The sequence below is a fragment of the Hippocampus comes genome, unplaced genomic scaffold (genome assembly GCF_001891065.2).
Source record: "Hippocampus comes isolate QL1 unplaced genomic scaffold, H_comes_QL1_v1.1 scaffold68, whole genome shotgun sequence".
NCBI classification, from domain to species: Eukaryota; Metazoa; Chordata; class Actinopteri; order Syngnathiformes; family Syngnathidae; genus Hippocampus; species Hippocampus comes.
The window spans coordinates 4,011,319-4,027,991 of record NW_017805625.1 but is presented as its reverse complement, the minus strand read 5'-3'; the positions used below and the strand labels follow the sequence as shown (position 1 = coordinate 4,027,991).

At 43.7% G+C, this 16,673-nt stretch overlaps 1 protein-coding gene across 12 annotated transcripts in view; it reads right to left on the bottom strand.

The window, feature by feature from the left end:
* Positions 1-16,119, bottom strand: part of cacna1da (calcium channel, voltage-dependent, L type, alpha 1D subunit, a) — a 58,449-nt gene extending 42,330 nt beyond the window's left edge. For 5 of the 12 annotated variants that reach the window (XM_019880760.1, XM_019880765.1, XM_019880764.1 and 2 more), the window contains exons 1-5: positions 15,674-16,118; positions 13,444-13,903; positions 13,086-13,191; positions 2,363-2,502; positions 235-407 (exon numbers count right to left, since the gene is read on the bottom strand). In XM_019880760.1, coding sequence (XP_019736319.1) covers positions 235-407; positions 2,363-2,502; positions 13,086-13,191; positions 13,444-13,772 — 748 coding nt within the window. In that variant the 5' untranslated portion in view covers positions 13,773-13,903; positions 15,674-16,118. Of the gene's footprint in view, positions 1-234; positions 408-2,362; positions 2,503-13,085; positions 13,192-13,443; positions 13,904-15,673 lie in introns of all 12 variants that reach the window. The other 7 variants (XM_019880767.1, XM_019880769.1, XM_019880770.1 and 4 more) reach the window with 2 other exon arrangements.
* Between the last annotated feature and the right edge of the window lie 554 nt (positions 16,120-16,673).

Here is a 16,673-nt window from a genome sequence, read left to right as displayed (position 1 = left end):
GCTTGTATCTTAGTGACTGTATTATACTGCCCCCTGGCGGGCAAGCTGTCAAACTCGTGTTTGGAGTGATTACACCAACAGCTTTCTCTTCTTAGCACCCTAATGATGTGTTTAAAAAATAAAAAATAAAAAAAGCATACTGGCACCATCTGGACCCATCTCACTAGTTATTTTGTAGTTTAACGGCGAAGAGCTGTAACTGTGTTGCCAAAGGATGAAAAACCTCATACTTACTGGGTACTCCTGAGACCAGCCGCAGGGGACGCAGCACACGGAAGGCTCGAAGGGCTTTCACGTCAAATCCACCTGGTTTACCGCCGTGCCCGTGCATGGACGGGTGGTGTTCCTCTCCCTCACCGTCTGCCTTCTCATCTTTGGTCAGAATCTCCAAGACAACACTGAAGAGGCTGCCATCAAGAACACACATGCAATCTCACAGGACAGTACTGAAAATTTAGTATATGAGATTTTTTATTTATTTATTTATTTTAATCTAAGAAATATTTAGATAGCTTGTGCAGCGTCCTGTTTCGAGTGAATGAAATAAGCTGCTTACAGAATGAGTCTTTTTATGGTTGTTTTCCTTTTGCACATGTGCAGTAGCTTGCAAATTACGAAGTATTTGTTTTACTATTGTTAACGGCACTAGCTAAGTACAGTCGAAAGTGTAAACACTTTTTTTTTTCTCTCCAACAACCACCCGCAAACCATGCTGACATCATCAGGACACAGTTGCACAATCACTTACCAGGACAATTTTCCCTTATGGTGATTATTTCCTGTTAAACATTTAATTGCACTCTGAGACAAAATAGTACATCCTTTCGGGTTTTCAAGAAAAAAAAAGTTCTTTGTACCTTTTATGGACAGGTACAAAGAAAAAGACTGACTCGTCATGGAACTCTGAGTTTGCGTCGTCCTCCATGGAACCCGAAGCAAAATTACATTTTTACCAATAATAATGTTGATTCATCATTCATACCTCTATAATTAATCCCGGCCTAATACACTGCTGACGTGTGGTTTGTGATCTAAAAAAAAGAAGCAAAACATGACACTAGGCATTTAGTGCCAAGGTGCCATATGGCTTATCATTTGTGATTTTATTAACACCCCCCCCACCCCCCCCAAAAAAAAAAAAAAAAAAACGGCATCAAAAATGTACAAAATTCAGTTGTGCTTTGGTTTGGTTACTCTGTTCTTGCTCAATACTGTACCTGTCTTGGAACTTTTGTGCCAGCTTTCCACGACACTGTATATACTCAAGTTAGTCTTGCTATTTACATTGCTTTGTGGGAAACTAACTCACTAGAACAGTCGTTTCGCAAATCCACCCACTTTCTGTTGAGAATTTACACTGTGACACACAAATCAGTGGATCTGCATTTATTTAAACAGCATCGAAAACCAAATGATATTTGAAGACTTGAACTTGTTTGATTAGAGGAATCCATCTCAGTCCAAATCAGCCCTTATGAGGGAGATAATTGATTTGCATCGCGACAACTGCAGAAGAAGCCTGCTAAGCCTGGCTCGAGAGCAACGCTGCAACACGAGCAGTCGGACTCAAAACGGACTGCTTTATTTTTTAACCCAACTGTCTGCAGTTTAGGGCGAAAGACACTGATCTTTTGAAATGTTGACATCCAACACAGGCCGCCTTATTTATCTGTGTGTCACTGCATGGAATGAGTGGCAACGCTTGGCGGCGGAGCGCCCGTCTTCGCTTGTGACTGCACACCAGATCAACCTTGCGTGGCTCGAACAGACTGAAATGTGACCCAGCTACCCAGTGGACTGTGCATATTAGAGGAGAGGTTGTCACAAGACGAGAGAGGGGAAGGAAGATGGAGTGCACAGAAGATTGCAAGATGAAGATAACAAAGTGCAAAAGGGGTTGGCTAGGAGGATGCGCTGAGTTGGGGGAAAAAAAAAGTACATTTGAGCAGAAAATGGAAGTGGCCGTTGATAAAGACAAAGAAGTGCATGATGGGAAATTGCGAGTGAAAGACAGGAAGTGAGAAGAGAGAAAGTGAAGATGGGAGGGAACGTCGGAGGAGAGATGGCGTATGGAGGGATGGTGACTCATTCCAGTGGTGGTAAAGCTGTGATTTATTCTCTCTGTCTTTTCTGGGTCATATAGTGTGGGCGTATGAGGGTCTCTATTAGCACTGGGCCACTCGGAGCCGAGGCTTAAGCATCTTTTAACTTTGGCAAAGCCGGCCGCATCTCCCACTGTCAAAGTACCACTGTCAAAGTGCAAATCTGAACACCAAACTCGGGAGGCATTGTCGAATCAACAAACGTCATTCTTGTTTTTGTGTCGGAAGAAAGATGCATGTCAATAAAGTTGGGGACTCACCCAATGACGACAATGACGAAATCCAGCATGTTCCAACCGTTTCTCACGTAGGCATTTTGATGCATCACCAAACCATAGGCGATAATCTTCAGAAACGTCTCAATTGTGAAAATGATGAGGAAGGCATACTCGACTGTCTCCTGCACACGCACACACACACAAAAAACAGAAAAACACGTCAACCATAGTGGGGTTCTAATCTTTTAAATATGCCTGAAAATTTACAGTACAAGGGGTCCTCAGTTTCCAACGGAGTTTCGTTCCAACAGGGCCAACGTGACACAAATTTTTGGTTCGGAGGACAATGTCATCTATGACTAACCAATGATAATGCAGATTTAAAGTCAGAAGTATAGGAAATATCTGTATGAAAAATACTGAGGCAATAAATGTAAAAATGGGAAAACAGTAAATAAAATGGTAACTGAACAAGTTTTCTTGTGTTTGTGTGAGTGTGTACATCTTAAAAAGGCGGGGCCAGGCGTGGTGAGTGATGTGGGCGTCAGCGAAAGAAAATGCGCAGTCGGCTCACTGTGAACTGGCAATGGACGTGTAGAGTGACTCGGCAAGAGTCGTTACCGTCGGCAGCTCACGTATGAATACGCTCTTTTGTTTTGTTTCACTTTTTTGTAATCAAGTAAGTTACTGTTTTTGAGTATATCCATTAATCATTGCAGCTCTACATTAAAGCATTTCATCTACAGCATATTGCTGCGCATCTAAAGAACTCTAACACATATACAGGATACAACAAAAATATATATTATATAGTGTATACTGCACATACAGTACCTCTCCATTAGAGTATGTCACTCATTAGCTTGTCCAGGCATGCCTAATGAAGTGTCCCATTGGCTTCGAAATGTACGTTGATGGCACGTAACAGAGCAGCAAACAACACGGTACAACCCCCCCGCCGCACCTCCTCATTGTCCCATTTGCTCTTCTCCATCTCCATCTCGGATGACCATACGACGAAGATTACTAGTGCGCGCATTGCTACACATGACTTGCTATACGACTGACCACATTAATTATGTGAATGATGTGACTGACGTGTTTTATACCAAGGGTTTGCAAAGTGTGCTGGCTTGGCAAAAGACAGAATTACAGAGAAGAGAATCACACGTTTCATAGTTAAGCACACGAATAGCTTTGTCTTGCGCAAGGTTAGGCTAATAAATAGCATCAATGTAAGCCTTGAATATAAACTTTTCAACACAAACAGCGCAACATGTACAGAAAGACTATTGTGTGTGTAGCAGAAGTGTTATGTTTGAGTGACAGTTGCAGTATCGATGAGTATGTAAGTATGCACTCGTGGTCAGTCTTAAAAAAAAAAAAAAGCTGAATTGATGTGGACACGCCACAGGTCACTCAGCTGTTTGACATTGTCGGCACCTTCCCAGCTGCCATGAAACTCGAGAGCGGCTACCTTTATACTTTATGCATGACACTGCACACCGGCTGGTATTATTAATCTATGTCGCACATTACACTTCAACACTATTCTTCTGCTAAGCGACTGGAAATGTCCCTTTTCAGGGCCACAGGCAGTTTGAATGCTGTGGCAGCAAAACATATTAAGTCTTTAATATCTCACCCGGGGAAGCCAATACAAAATGCAAACAAACCACACACACACACACACACACACACACACACACACACACACACACACACACACACACACAACGTATACAGAAGACATTTTCCGCCTGAGGGACTCTTGAAACTGCTGTTGTGTGTTCTCAGTGGACACCACAAAATGCGAGAGCGTCGAGTGCTGCGGGGCTCGTTTTCCCAACAGTTTACTGTAGATTAGAAGGAGCACTTAGGCCAGAATAAGAGACACGGGCCTCTTTGTTGCTGAAGTAAAAGGTTGAGAAAAGCTTGAGGCTTTGTGTGTCCATGACAGAGCTGCGTCGAAGCCTCAAATCCAGCAGTGACGATGCAGCAGTTCTTACTGTGAGATTTTTTTGAAATTTAGAGCAGGGATGTTGAAATGTTTTCCTGCGTACAGCTAAATCCCAAATGATCTAAAGCAATTATTTATTATTCTTATATCCTTCATATTATGTTTATTTTGAGAAAGCAGCTACAGCCCGGCATTCTGCTAAAGGTGTTGAGGTAAATGGTGAAGGAATTTTCTGGATATCGTTAGAGGTTCAATAATTAATCGATAATTAACAACTCATCAATAATCAAATTATATCAATAATTATTTTGATAATTGTTTAATCGTTGAGGCCTTGTTTAATTTAACATTGTCCACACTTTTTTTTTTCTTGAATGGAATTAGTGTTATTCATTTCGGCATTGTAAATAGAAATGTTGTTACGACATTAGTTGTAAATTGTTTTTCCGCGTCTTTGCATATTGATAAACACTGTACATAAAAACAATTCATGCTAGTAGTTGTAGTTTGTTATAGGCATCGCACCTGTAGCGGACGAATGTCAAGCCCCTATGAACTCATGAGTAAAAATTGTGTTTTTGTTGAATGTGTAAATGATGAGAATGACAGTGGTGTTGCTATTCCTTGTGTTTCCCTAAAACAAAATGTGTTTCGACAGTTTTAACTCCATCGTCATTGTATTCCACCGTGAATATGAATTAACTCTATATTTGTGATTTGAAAGAAGCCAGTGCTTCTTTGTCTCTCAAATTCTCCACTTCTGCTACCGATTTTACTGTGTCGGCTAGCCCCACTTTGGAAGTGGACACAGTTACAAGTGTGAGTGGCTGAACACGCAACAGACACAAACAACAATTCCGTTGTTACATAGATAACATTCAGTTTTAATGGACACCGTGGAAGCCATTGTAAATCTTCATCATAATTCAGCAGGACGTGTATGTAAATAGAAATGTGTAAAATATAATAACATGCGATAGCGATCCCCTTCTCGGTTGATGACCAGTAAATTTGTTCATCAGCACAGTGAGCTGCAAACAGGAAGCGGTGGAGAGACAGCAAGGCAAAAACAGGGAAAGAGAGAGAGAGGAACGAGGCCTTTGGGGATGAACATAAATATCTCTGAGTCATCTTAGTTCATTTGCGCTCCTGAACGACGTACTCTGATATGTAGGGATTTGTGAACATGATCAGGTATTTGTGCGGTTCACCTTATTTGTTTTTGGAAAAATACCGTCAAGTGACTATCCTGTTTTGACACGTACGTTTACGTCCTACGGTACAATAGACTGGGGTATGCTGCTCCACGTACATTCCTACTCAATTGCCGCTGAAACGGCACGGTGGGCCGCCGTGCCCACAGGCACAACTCACACACTTCACGCAGCGCAGCTGACCATATGACAACGGATGCTAATTGGCTGAACTATGCATTCTGCTACATAACTAACGACAAATGCGACTGAGCCAGACGGACAGCACTAATGCAAAGCTTTTAACCGCGCAGACGGTCCTGTCCGCGGGGCCCGTGAGACACTGTGGAGGTGCTGGCAGACTACGTAGATAAAACGGTGATGGCCACTTTGGGGACACTAACACTGCATGACAATTCAGACAAAAGCGCGTGTGCGTGTGTTCCTGTGACCCAACATCAGGGTATCTGTGATGACAAACACCATGGGACTGGGAATGGACACAGGGTGGGTAGGCAGTAGAACCCGCATATTTACATTTTTTTCCTTTTTTTTTTTTTTTGGGTCATGGTTCTGTTTCATTTGTGACCAACAGGTGGCATTGGTGTGAGGATGTTTGTTCGTCTCTGACAGACAGCTGGGTTGGGTCGAGTCACTTGTTGTATGTTGAGGCGCCATTGTAACTAAAATGAGTCACAAAAATGACAGTTTCCCTGAAAAATAAATAAATGAAATCACTAAGTGTAAGAAAAATATACGGTTGCCAGAAGGGCCAAAGATGTTTTCATTTTCACATATGTTCAGTATAGTGGGACCAATATGTGTGTGTGTGTGTGTGTGTGTGTGTGTGTGTGTGTGTGTGTGTGTGTGTGTGTGTGCTGAAGTGAGAGCTGTGGGGGTGGGCAAGAGTCTGCCAAAGATGGTTTCAAGAGCAGGTCAACTCCAGTATAATACCCACAGTATCAAGTGAACCTTGAAAAGGAAACAAAAACGTGAATTTATTTGAATATACTTCAGTGACATGTTATAACCTTAGCAACGTTCTCATCGCAAAGGCTGCCAGAGGCACCAAAATAGCCAGCGAGTGCACTCGCTCACCGATACTCCCAAGGATGTGTGTGTCTCGCTCTCATGTTTTGTTATTTTCAGTGGGTGACGATGCCCACACTGCTGAGAAGATATTTCTCACTGGAAGGGTGTACACTGCAAATCCAAACACTGGTTTGCATTTGTTGAGTTTTAACTGACTAGTGAGTCAACACAACAGCATTCAGTATTTAGACATGTGCCTGAGATCCAATACAATATTATTTCTATCAGTGATGATGTTTTTACCGTGACCATTTTTTTTTGTCAATCTGAGAGATTGACTACATCCTGACTCAAATAGAAAAATGACCAAAAACAAAACAGAAAAAGTCTGTCCATAAAAAGGGATTGTGCCATTGTCTTGTTGACCAACAACAACAAGGTCTCCTTCCTGGATATAGTCCCACGAGATTTGACTATTCCCCCTTTAACTTTTGAATCTGGATCCTTGGACAATTTCCATCAGGACTTTTTTTTTTTTAAGAAGAACCCCGGTTTCATTCCACATTCCACAAACATGCATGGTAAGTTAATTGTCTTGAGGTGTGATTGTGGCTATGTCCAAATTCACAGGCAGGTTCCTCCAAAGAGCGCATTTTTGGGCGATTGACATCACACCGGCAAGATTTAACCGCATGTGGTTTCCAAATTGACCTTAAGCCTGTCCAAATTGGCCACGGTTTTTGCAGTCCACTGAGGCTGCATTAAAAGACTTATGCTGTAGCAGTGGCACCTAAGTACTGGCAGTTTGCAGCAAGGGCGGCAGCACCAAGTGAAATGCCATCTTTGTTGCCAAATGTCTAATAAGGTACAGATGACAACTGTGTACTAGCAAGAACTGTATCCCTCAGTTATTAGAAACAACACAAACCAAGATCGCGATAACACAGATGAAAGTGTACATGACCGCATGGATGCTATATCCTTATGGAAATACAGAATTTGATAAAAAAAAAAAAAAATTAAAAAAGAGAGAGACAGCAAGAAATACAATGAAAGAGTAAAAGCACAATAAAGGTGAGACAGAAACAGCTAAACAGAAAAATGCTAAACTTTTTGGAGCCTGGCTAAGATGTCAGATTACAGTTATGAATGCTACCAAAGCATCGCTGTGCAGTTAATAAACATTTTATGATAACAACCCAGGAATAGATCTTTTCTATTTCAAATCCTTCCTTTGCCCTTTGAAAAATATTACAGAGGTTACCAGGAGTTGATCCTTAAATATTCCACTCGCAAGACAGCCGCTCGACTTCACAACCAAGGATATGTATTAAATAATTAAACATGCTGAAATATTCTTTTTGCTGTGTCGGCTCAACTAAAGTGAGAGAATTCTTTAAAAAGCCTGCCTTTCCCTTTTAAGAAGGCCTGTTTGACGTAGTCTCAGCGCACATGAACATGGCTGCACTGACGTTGAGCATCCTCACAAAAGCTGTGCGGCTTCAACTCTCTCTGCACTCGCTCTTGCTTTTCCTCTTTCGCTTCCCCCCCATGCAGACGCAGGCTCGCACGCACGCGCACACACAAAGAGAGAAGCGCACACATTCACGATAACTAGCGGGGACAGTGCTAGTGTGAGCCACAAATGAGCAGCTACGTTAAGTGACTAAACACAGAGTTGAAGCATCATCTCGATGGGCGTCTGGAGACGTCGTTGCTCGCACCAACCATTAGCCGTTAGACAACCCCTACATTCGCCAGCACACAAGACACACATGTACGCACGCACACACACACACACACACACACACACACACACACACACACACACACACACACACACACACACACACACACACACACACACACGCGCGCGTTTGTGTAACGCGACGCCCCGCCGACACAACACCTCTCATGTGGAAACACATGTCATCGGCTGCTCCAACAACAAGAGACGCATAGTCCGTGGAATGTTTTGAAGATTAAAAAAAAAAAAAGAAAAAAAAAAAACTAAACTGACTATTAAAGAGTATCACAAACACATAGGTTCATTTTGTCTCAAAATTATAAATCACAAAATATATAGGTAAACCTATGGGCAACTGTGACTGAATAAATCCACTGTATTGATTAACTGCATTTTGAAACCACGCAGATTAAAAAAAAAAAAAAATGGAGTGCAGTAAATTAGACTCGCTTCACTATTGCATTTGTAGATTCCAAAATGTAATTTACATTGTCAAGTATGGTATGAAAAACAACAACAACAAAACCAAACATTTTTATTTACAAAGTAGATCCTCTCTAAACCAATTTGTTACCACCCAGCTTGAAGGCTGAACCATTCAATTGAACAAACGGCATCAAAAAGGCATTCACAAGCCTTTACCAAAATGGAAACAACTGAGAGTGCTGTAGTGGTGTCATAAACTGTATGCTGGCTCGAATGAGGACATCTTCGGTCTCGCTATGCTTTTGTCCTTTTTGTCCCCGGTAAAATAAATAGCTCTGCGGCTCCCCAGTTATGCAATAACAGTGATACTGGTGAAGACTACATAAAACCATGATGCGATGAGCTGGCCTCATGCCGCTGCCTTACAATGGGTGAGACGCATGAATCACATTCGGCATGAAAAGGGCATTGTTTGGCTCAGCTACCTTCGTCAGGGACTGCCCGCGGTGTTGAGTTGCAGATAGATAAGCCAGATATGACCTTAAAAGGCGGGAGGCTTGAAGACTATTTCTCTGCCCCCTTGAGAAGGGAAGTATGAAGAGGACAGAGTCACGTGAAAGATGGCTTGGGTGTACCTTCTTCTTCCTATATAGGGGCTAAATTGACTGAACAAAGGAATGAAGAAGGTTGTCATCTTCATCCATGTGTATTTGTCTGTTACTCCTTCGGTCCTGCTGCTCACGTGTGCCTACTGGCGGTCGCGGGACCTCCATCCTTTGCCCTGTGTTCTGCCAGAGGAGGAAGCTGCTGTCTATTTATAAAGAGCTGCTACATTTAACCAGGTCGTGCTAACGAGACTGACAGACTTCGCGATGATCCTTAGCAGCAGCTCTGCAGTAGCTTCAGACCGCTGCCTAGTGCACGAACACACACATGAAACAATCCAGAGATAATTATAATGCTCTGATGGAAAATGGATACAACCATAGATTCATTTCTGTACATTCTTACATCATTGGGAGAATCTCTAACTGTTCTGAACTCCAGTTTTCACGCCACAGGTAAAGCCCAACAGGCTTCCTTGTGTTCGACATAAGATTTCTAATTATAACTGACACGTCCACAAGTCTATAGTAATGAAAAGTTACAGCACATCACATTTTGTGTCAGCGTGCCATGTAATGTGATCCTTGCTTTGCTCATCAGGCCTCCCACCTGCTCCCTCCAGGTGTCATAGCACGCCTCGGTCCACCTGCGAGGCTGCGGAGCAGAACATCTAACCAAGCCGCCGCCGCACCTGCTCTCACTGTTCAGCCTCTGCTGCATTATCCCTCGTTTATTATGCGCGTCAGTGTTGACACGGCAGAATTAAAATAAAGTCCTGCGCAAGCACTGAAATGCTGCTGAAATGGGCAAGTCGCTACTTGCAGCGTGTTTAAAAAGACACAATCGAACGACAATAACAACAGAGGCCGGGCGAAATTGCAAGTGACGCGGATTTGCAAAGGAAAGCAAAACTTACATTCACGCGGTCTCCACTGGTGCAGAGGAAACAATGAAATAATTATCACTGTCAAACCATCCATCACCTAATACTATTTCAATTATGTGCCATACTTGATGACATACTAGCATTGCCACTCAGTTTGATGCCACACAAAATATCTATCCATCCAATTTCTAATCCGCTTATCCTCACCAGGGTCGTGGGCGTGCTGGAGCCTTTCCCAGCCGTCTTCGGGCAGGAGGCGGGGGACACCCTGAACTGGTTGCGAGCCAATCGCAGGACACACATAAATGAACAGCCATCCACGCTCACAGTCACACTGATGGACAATTTAGTATGTTCCATTAACCTGCCATGCATCTTTTTGGAATGTGGGAGGAAACTGGAGCACCCAAAGAAAACCTACTAAGGCAAGGGAGAAGCAACCTCCACACAGGAATGCTGGAGCCGGAATGGAGCCTTGCAACACTTTCACACAAAATATTCACCTTTGGAAATGCTGGCAGACCTTGCCAAAAATCACAACACATGAGAGTCAATACGTACACACAAACACATATCAGGGCAATGCTCGGAGTGTGATGTGGTAAAAATGAGTCAAAATCAAACGGTTGCATCTTTTCAAATCACATCTGTCACGAAAGGCGAAATGGCGTTTGCTCAAAGTATCTTATCTCATTCTCACACATGGTGCTCTTGACTTGGGGTGCATGTTTATCAGTATGACATTGGTGTCAGATGACATTCAGGCCTATAAGCTAACAAGATGTTCACAAGATGGGGTATCGTCACATGCGCGACATGGAAAACTGACAAGCGCCCAAGCCGTTCATTCACTTCAATCACTGTCATGTAATAGTCAGTAATATTACAGGGAAATAATGGTTGGTGCAATGGAATGGAGTAGTGAGATACATTTAAAACGTGTCACCCCTGCAACTTTTACTTGTTTTTTTTTCGAACGAAATGTGAAGAGAAAAGATTTGGTGCATCGCGTGACGTCTGTTACGTGAGATGAGAGATCACCAGGAGTGCCATGATAAATTATTCAACTTCACCTAATTTGTCTGAAAAGTGTTTCTCAATGACAAATATATCTTTGTTTTTCTAGCCACAGTATGTTTGTGGATAGTGATGTATCGTGAACAATTAAATGTGCTTCAGAGAGAGGCCAAAAGGTACAATAAACCTGCTTATCCACCTGTCGCCACGAATACAACAGAAGAAGTCCTGGCTTACTTTGCGTACACGTCAGCTTTGTGTTTAAATTATACAGCCGCAGATTTCATACGGAGTAAGTCCATTTGAAAGTCAATTCAATGTATTTTTGTATGGTGGTGTTCTGTGAACTTTTCCTCATGTTAAATGGGGGGGGCGGGCCTTGGCTCAATAAAGGCTGGGAAAGAAACACTGATCTCGTAATCACGTCTTGAAGCGACTGAGGCAATATAGAATGCACTACTTGACAGCAAGCGGCAGTTGATTCGGTTTCAGCCAATTTGCCGTCTAAAGAAGCGCAACGTGGCATCAGCGAGGGGAAGTTGAACGATATCAACGCAGATCCTTTTATACGGAAAGTATTCGGGTCAGTATTAATCTGCTCAACAGGCACGGAACCAGGAGTTCAGAACAATCCGAATCTCTCCTTATACAAAATAATATTTAATATGAAACGATGAATCGGCTGAAGTGAATTTTCCCACAGTCAATTAAGGAAATGTTATCAATCGATCAATAAAAGAAAATAGAAACTGTGCGATCAGGCTCGTGCGTCAGTGCTTTTCCTTTTTTAATTTCAAAAGATGTGTCTATCTATGTAGTGTCAGCAATTTCTGTTCTACATTTTTCAGGGAAAAAGTCAACGCATCCATCACATCTGAGATTGCTCCGCTGTCATGTACAATGAGGCTGCCAGCACCATCCATTCCCTGCAGAGGTACAAGCTGACAAGATACTGTACCTCACACTGTATACATTAGGTAATGTCCTTGATGGCCCACATTCCCCTGATGCAACACCACTGGGTAAACAAACAGCCTGAGGTCAACCAGTGGGAGGTGAAAATTGAAGGAAACAACACACCTCGCTTCTTCTCTTCAGTGCACCAAAGCTGTAGTCGATCTTTTCACAGCGGGTTCGGCTACGTAACAGACACAGGAACCCTCCCTCAGGTTTTAACAGCTGGCAGGTAGCCTTCATCTCAGACTCTCCTGCTCTCATTTCAACCTTTCAAGAACATTCCAAATGTCTGCAGACAGACCGTATAAGCTTCTTACACATCACTGAGCACTACAACTAAATTGGTGGTGTAAAGAGCACGTTTTGAGCTCTCAGTCTGCCTTTTGGAGGGCGCACTAGGTCGTTCAGTTGAGCACGCTACCGCTCTGACTTGGCGCGACAAGAAAAGGCGGAAATTGCAATATGATGAAAAATCGAGCAAAAGTATGAAATGTGCTTTGTAGTTGTCCTCCACTCTGCATATGCTGTTTCAAGGCTGTAAAACTATGAGAAGCGGCATCGTCATGCTGCCAAAGTGTGAGTCACACGGCAGGTAGGTTGACCACCCCGCGTGAGACAAACACTTGTGCTCGTGGGTTCGTGTGTGTGTGAAGAGCCTGCCCGCACTTCTCCAAAGGTGAGCGTAGTGTGACAAAGTGCCATCAGTGAAGCTGAGTAAGCCGCTGCAAGCTAAACCAGCCTGGGTGACTGTTCTCTTTCTCACGCTTCAGCTCTCGAAACTCCCGCATCACAAAGTATACAATAACACCGAAACTGACAACACGAATTAGATGAGAAACACTCTCCTCAATGAAGAATTCCCTACAACATCCTTAGTCCTTTTTCTGAGCGCACATACAGGTAACAGCGTGACTGAAATATAATTGATACAGGCTACTCACCAGGTCGTGATTTGTGGAGTTGGAATCGTCTTCGGGAAAAGGGACATAGACAGCTAAGGCCATACAGTTGGCAAATATAGCAATTAGTATAAAGATATCAAATGGCCTGGAAAAGGGATGTTAAGGAAACAAACGAAGCCAAACACATCTCAATAGCCAAATAGCATAACTGCCAAAGTTAGTTTTAACTCACTGTAGAAGAATGGATTTGCAGTGTCAATCAAAGCTGAGTAATGTGAAAAGGCAGCCATGATGAAAACTATGAAGTTATTTATACCCAATATTTTGTCCGGTGAATGTATATTTTAAATGTCAAACATACACCCAGTGCAAAAAGTAGGCAGACAGTAAAGGATACTTCCACTCCACCAGGCTGATGCAGGCCCTGCGTATGGGATTGTTGAGGTTGAGGCAGAACAGAGCCCGTGGCGGCCTGCTGTTGGCGTTACTGCCCTGTTTCTTGCTTTTGGCATACTGCTGCCGCTTCTTCTGTGCCAACGCACCCACCGGAATGGTCGAGGATGATGGGGCAGGTGGGGCAGGCGGGGCCGGCGGAGCGGCCGGTGCCGCGGGTGCGGGAACTGGGGTCGGAGCAGGTGCCGGAGCAGGGGCCGGGGCCGGTGTCGAGGTTGGAGGGGCTTCTGGGGCTGTTGGGGCTGGGTCTGGGGTAGGCCCGCTGGCGCTCATGGTGTGGGTGCGGCTCCGTGAGGGGCATCCAGTGGCATGGACCTGCCAATATGGACAGGGACGCGAGTCTGACCAATGAGCTGGCAAGTCACCAGGGGGAGTGACTCTGGTGCTGCTGGCATAGTTTGCCTCTGTAACAAAAAGGGAATTCATTGGCATTGATGGTTGTAACAATAATAAAGATGATAATGCGTTCAATGAAGCGATTTCTGCAATAATTCTGAGACTTAGATGTACACTGTTGTCATATTACGAATGAAATACGATGACATCCACCGCACATGTCCGCAGAGCTGAATCAGTCTGTCTGCACCTCGATCAAATTCACATTACATTACTTGCGGTAAAAAAAAAAAAAAAAAAGATGTGGTACCAGTAAACAAGTGACGACCACGTCTGCCTCACAGTTGAGAAGATCTGGGTTTTAGTCTGAGCTCAGGTCCTCCTTTGTTGCATGTCTAAATGCGTTTTGTTTTCCTTGCACATCCCCAAAACATGCACGTTAAGTGTACGGAAGACACAATATTGTCTTTTGGTGTGAATGAGAGAGTGAATGATTGTTTGTTTATACAGTACAGTGTGTCCTTGGACCATCAGCAAGGAACCATCATAATCCTAACGACAATGAAATATGAGTAACGTGCGCACCAAAAAATGCCTGGGGTAGGAAATTCAATTAAATAAAGCTCATTATTTATCTATCGGCACTAGCTGATCTGCACTGCTTCCACCAACAACATTGGTGCAAACAGAGAAGAGCTATTTTACAAAAGCAAGCAGCGAGTTCAATTGCTACAAAGAATCAAAAAAACATAAGCAGAAGAATTTTCACTTTGTTTTCCGGATGACAAGAAAGGAGTCCGGTGCAGTCATTTAATCGTAACGTTGCCAAAACATGTTGCCCATTTAAATGTTGCAATAGTAGCAATGATGGAAACGTTCTACCTGAGGTATGTACTTCCAAGCCAGAAATATTTTCCAGAGGTTGCGACTTGTAAAACTCTACATAAGAAAAAAGCTGCAAGAGAGAGCTACAAATGCTATTTCAAATCAAGAAATGAATTGTAGAAAGACGCAGAAAATATCTTTGAACTGAAGCAAATGACATTACGGCTTAATCCAAACAGGGAAATAAACCAGTTTAAGCATCTCTTTGGTCGCCTCGTTTGTGTTACCAAGTCCTTCAACTCTAAACAGGCCCCAGAGCGGAGCAAGGAAAAGAAAAAGGTCACATTGCCGGAATGCTCTCCTTCCTCGATCTACATTAAACCAGTGGAGCACTCACATGTGATCCATATTGTCATGTCAAATTACACAACTCACAATGAGCATCAAATCATCACCATTTGTGCTGTATGTTGCGTTCAAACATACAAGAGGAGGCACACACATAAAACATTAGTGTATATTACACCGCATCGCAATAGCGTCGTTTGTGCACGTTCAGATTCATTGTTAGATAAAGCACCGCGTCTCGTTTATCCTTGGAGCGTGACAAGGTAGGACACATCTTGCAAAAAAATAAAAAGCAACAAACGAGAGTAATTAATATGTCTCGCATAAACACAAGAGATGATAACGTGGACTCCACATGACAACAAACACACTGAGCGTGTGTTTGTGCGTGCAGATAATGACCAAAGGTATCGCGCCTGGCCACTAAAATAGGTGTAACGCTGATGACATGATGGTGAAGCTCATCCACGTCCACACACACTCGTCGAGAGGAAATTGGCCATCAATAAGAGCTGTCCTCTTGGCCGTGGTTTTCAAAAAAAAAAGACACACTAGTGCGCGCACACATCAATACAATTCCAACCATCCACTTCATGCATATGAAAGCAGAAAAGCGATGCTATGCTAAAGAAGCTACATTCTGACGAGAAGAGAGCTCACCGGACCTTTTTTTTTTCTTTTCTTTTTTTGAGGGGTAGGGGGGGTTAAACAGCAGTCTTTAGCCGCTCGGTATCGCTGCTCCAACGCTTGGGAGGGCTGGCTGTGTCCTCTCAAACGACGCTTTGAAATTCATCGGCTCCAGTGGTAAGAAGCAGCACACAGGAGAGATACGTAGAGGCTGAGCACTAATGAAGCTCTGCCATGGTGCCAGTGGAGAGATGCGGCCAACCAAACAGAGCATCCACGTCCACTGGCTGCGTGTGCTCGTCACAGCCGCTCGGTGCAATCACCTCCTCCTCCCCCTTCATCCCACAGCAGCTAAAACAGCCAGAAAACCTGACACTGACCCAATACGTAAGTCGCTAAATACATGCAGTCTCTGCATGCCAGGAAAACTGCAGGACAATAAACCCTGAAGGTTTACGGGTTATAGACATGCAGATTAAAAAAAAAAAGAAGCTAATAACAATGATTATACAGGTAAGTATGGTACTATGAGCTCTGAATGACCACCAGGGGCGGTGCTTGAAAAGCACGTAATAATCCTTTCGCGCACGCGCAGGTCGAGAATGCCTACCAACATACATTAGAGACCCTAGGGTCACCCTGAGCGTGTATAAAAGCCTGGAAGACAGCCCCTCAGAACCGACTCGTGCGAACACAAGGATTGCCAGTGATGTGACAATCTGGCGGGCATTCGGGACTCATAGAACCGTAGTTACATACGTAACCGGCGTTCTATAAACGTGCCTTCTGCCCGCTGGGGGCCATGCTTGAAAAGCATGGAATGACTCATACCAGCGAAGACACAAGGAAACCACATAAACCTCCCTGAGAGCCAAGACCAGGCCCTCAGGATGGAGACGGCTAACTGGAGAAAGTGCCAGGCGACCACTAGGAGGCAGCAACACAAATGTCCACGAAGGGCACACTCTCCAGAGCAACCCAAGACGTGGCAACATTCCGTTCAATGCTTTTCAAACACCGCCAGTGGCTGTCAAAAAA